The sequence below is a fragment of the Bison bison genome, unplaced genomic scaffold (assembly GCF_000754665.1).
Source record: "Bison bison bison isolate TAMUID 2011002044 unplaced genomic scaffold, Bison_UMD1.0 scf7180017864215, whole genome shotgun sequence".
NCBI lineage: Eukaryota > Metazoa > Chordata > Mammalia > Artiodactyla > Bovidae > Bison > Bison bison.
Genome location: NW_011494787.1, coordinates 1,442,297 through 1,446,274, shown reverse-complemented (window position 1 = coordinate 1,446,274; position 3,978 = coordinate 1,442,297). Strand labels below are relative to the sequence as shown.

General features: G+C 43.5%; 1 protein-coding gene across 1 annotated transcript in view; it reads right to left on the bottom strand.

Moving 5' to 3' along the window:
- Positions 1-3,108, bottom strand: part of SNRPG (small nuclear ribonucleoprotein polypeptide G) — an 8,862-nt gene extending 5,754 nt beyond the window's left edge. Inside the window, exon 1 of the mRNA XM_010845287.1 lies at positions 2,986-3,108. Within this exon, the coding sequence (XP_010843589.1) occupies positions 2,986-3,017 (32 nt within the window). The 5' untranslated portion in view covers positions 3,018-3,108. The remainder of the gene's footprint in view (positions 1-2,985) is intronic.
- Between the last annotated feature and the right edge of the window lie 870 nt (positions 3,109-3,978).

Genomic DNA, 3,978 nt, shown 5'->3' with positions numbered 1-3,978 from the left:
GCATGAGGTGGCCAAAGTACTGGAGTTTCAGTTTTAGCATCATTCCTTCCAAAGAAACCCCAGGGCTGATCTCCTTCAGAATGGACTGGTTGGATCTCCTTGCAGTCCAAGGGACTCTCAAGAGTCTTCTCCAACACCACAGTTCAAAAGCATTAATTCTTCGGTGCTCAGCCTTCTTCACAATCCAACTCTCACATCCATACATGACCACAGGAAAAACCACAGCCTTGACTAGATGGACCTTTGTTGGCAAAGTAATGTCTCTGGCTTTTGAATATGCTTTTGAAAAGTTGGTCATAACTTTCCTTCCAAGGAGTAAGCATCTTTTAATTTCATGGCTGCAGTCACCATCTGCAGTGATTTTGGAGCCCCAAAAAATAAAGTCTGTTTCCACTGTTTCCCCATCTATTTCCCACGTGAACTACAATAACATTCTTGTTGTTCAATACTGACCTAATTTTCAACAACAGGATTTACAAGCTTAAGAGAAAAACAAAGATTTGGTTATATTTTTGGTTATTTCCAAAACCAAACAAAGTTGTGAAGAAACCAGAAGGTAATCATACCATACCCAATCCAACAGGTATTTTATTCTATATTTGAGACAGTAAGTAGTGTTGTTTATTTAGTGTTAAACATCAATCTTAAGTGTTCAGGATATTCTTCAACATATAAGTTCACTTTGGCAAAATACATATTTTGAAGTTAAATAATTTGAATTAAGCAATAAAATTCCATATCAGCAGCATAGAATAATATGAAGACATGTAGTCAAACCAGTTTTTACCTCTTCCAGTTACAGGCTAAAAAATATGAATCTTCATTCAATTTTAATGTATATCATGGGAGAATTCAAAGATAAATAAGACAAAGGGCCAGACAGAAGTTGTAAGAAGAGACTTTTTTTGCAATTACATGGACTGTAGCCTGCCAGCCTCCTCTGTCCATAGGATTTTCCAGGCAAGAATACTGGAGTGGGTTGCCATGATCTCCTCCAGGGGATCTTTCCAACTCAGGTATTGAACCCAACTCTCTTATGTCTCCTGCATTGGCAGGCAGGTTCTTTACCACTAGCACCACCTGGCAAGCCCATAAATTACATACATATAAATTAATAATAATTACCACCATTTAATAGAAGGGCAACTGAAGCTCAGAAAAGTTTAAATAAAATGTTAAGTCACACAGCACTGAAAAAGTCTGGTAAAATCAAATGGTCAGTTTGGCTGGAGAACACAGTATTCAACTATTAATGTGTGTAGAGTCTGGTGCCTGGAGTTCAGATGGAGGGCCCTGAATGCTGGATTAAGAAGTCTGCACTCTGTTATGCAGACAGCAATAAGTTACTGCAGCAGAACCAGCTGTGGGCATAACGACTGTGGCATATGTAAGTTAAATCATCACGCCTTAAACCTACACAGTGCTGTATGTCAATTATATCTCAAGAAAACTGGAAGGAAAAAAAACAAAGACTACTCTGTCACCCATTTTTAAGAGCACTAGGAAGAACCTGGTTGGGCCAGGTATCTCCACCTCAGCATACTGACACTTGGGGCGGGATAATTCTGTTGTTGAGTGATGTCCAGTGCACTGTAGAACATTTGGCAGCAACCCTGGCCTCTACCTACTAGATTCCAGCAGAACCAGACTCTCATTCCTGCAGTTAAGAACCACTGAGTCATGCTAAACTAGGAGAAGGGTATATACACTTGTTAAAGATGGTATCTGTGAGAAATGTAAAGGAAGAAAAATACTAAAAGCCATTTTGGAGGTCGACCTGACAGGATTTCACAACTCATAAAATCTAGATAAGCAGAAAAAGGTGTTAAAACCAGTTTCGTCCTCTGAAATTCTCAAATAATGTCTTAATCAAAAGGAAGTCTTACAAGTAGAGAATGGTCCTTTGTTAAAAAATAATTTCACCAGTTCATGATGAATTCAGAAGACATTTTAAGATTTTACCAGCTCACTAATTGCAATTTCTCTTTTTCTTAATGTCAGGCGCTGTCTTAATTAACAGACTAACATATACACGGAGATTTTGCACAAAATATGTTTTCAATACAAGTGCATTTAAATGCAAAATCATTAAATTTGAACTTTCCCTTAAGTCTGACTTCTTTATGGGGCAAGCATAAATTAACTGTACATAAGGCAGACCAGGTGGCTGCCTCACAAACTGACCCCTGGATCAATTTTCCATCCTTGCTGCTAGCCAACTAGTAAATGCAGAATTCTGGCATTACATAGTACAAAGACGACAGAGAAGTTACTCAGGAAACATGGAACTTGCTAAGTTCAGCCAAGAGTGTTTTAGGACGCTAAAACTTTAAACTGGGTGTTATCTACAGTAGGAATAACCTACTTGGAATCGATTTTACTGGGTTCAACCGCATTCCCCCACACACAACCTAGCCTTCTCTAATTAGAAACATGAATATTCTCACACAGCTCTGTTAACAGAGTAGATATCACACGACATTCACGTTTAACCTACGAACAAGAAATCAAGAAAAAGGAATATAATTTCTAAGTTAAAGCTCAAAGAAACAGCTACAAATACAGTCTAAGATTAAGGTGGCTTTTCACTCCTCAGATCCTATCAAACATCCATCTCCCTGGTTCCTTTATACAATCACTGTCCAGCCACCTTATCGAAAACATGCTGCTACTCAAGATGTTCAACAAAGTGTGGCATTCGAGACCTTCAAGAAACGAGGGAGAGGGTCCGGGAGACAGAGCTGGGAGCTCGGGCACGGGAAGTAAGTCAGCAGATGGTTGCGCCTTGTTGGCTTTGGTAACCGTATCCACCCGGTCGAAATGCTACTTTTGCGCGGGTCTCAGGCCCCGAAGCACGCGACACTGGCCCGGATCTCGGCGTCCGCGGCCCAGAAGACGCACGCCAGGCACACTCCTGGGAGGATGTAAGGAACTCAAGGCACACAGGGAAGCGGCCATTTGGGCGCGGGCCCCACGCATACTTACTTCTTCAACTCGGGAGGGTGTGCTTTGCTCATGTCTACTCCGCGAGCTCAAAGGAGCCTCCAAACGGAATTCGAGTCGGCCTCACGCTTCAGCAGCAGGCCCGGGGCTTTGCGTCTGACGTCACTGATCCCGTTAACCAATTGATGGTCGGTCGCTTTCCCGCTTTACCTCGCGATACTTAGGGAAAGCCTACGTTTGTCGATCAGTCCCAAGCTTCCGGTTGTGTAGCTAGTGATTGGCTAGGACGGATTCCCCGTCATTCTTTTCTGTGGATTTTCCAGGTGGCGCTTCTGCTGTTAAGTCGCTTCAGCCGTCTCCGATTCTGTTCAACTCCATAGACGTCAGTCCGCCAGGCTCCCTCATCCCTGGGATTCTCCAGGCAAGAACACTGGAGTGGGTTGCCATTTCCTTATCCAATGCATGAAAGTGAGAAGTGAAAGTGAAGTCGCTCAGACGAGTCCGACCCTCAGCGACCCCATGGACTGCAGCCCACCAGGCTCCTCCGTCCATGGGATTTTCCAGGCAAGAGTACTGGAGTGGGGTGCCATTGCCAGGTGGCGCTAGTGGTAAAGAATTTGCCTGCGCCTGTAGGTGACGAAAAAGACGCCGGTTCCATCCCTGGGTCGGGACGATCCCCTGGAGAAAGGCATGGCAACCCACTCCAGTATTCTTGCCTGGAGAAGCCCATGGACAGAGTAGCCTGGCGGGCTACAGTCCATAGGACCGCGAAGAGTTCGACATGACTGAAGAGACTTAGCACTGCATCTTTCTTCTGTAAAATTGGCGAGCGCCTCTAGCTTCTGAAGGACCCTAGTCAATCCCTTGTGTTTGTGGATTGCAACATTTCTCTTATTCATATGTACTAAATGAAAATAAGCTTTAAGAGGAGTGGGCCCCTAATATTTCTTTGGCCAGTGTGAGCCAATACCTCCATTATTGTGCTTCCCTTTGTTGAGCTTTACCAGCTGAGCTGCAAGGAAAGCCCAACAAATG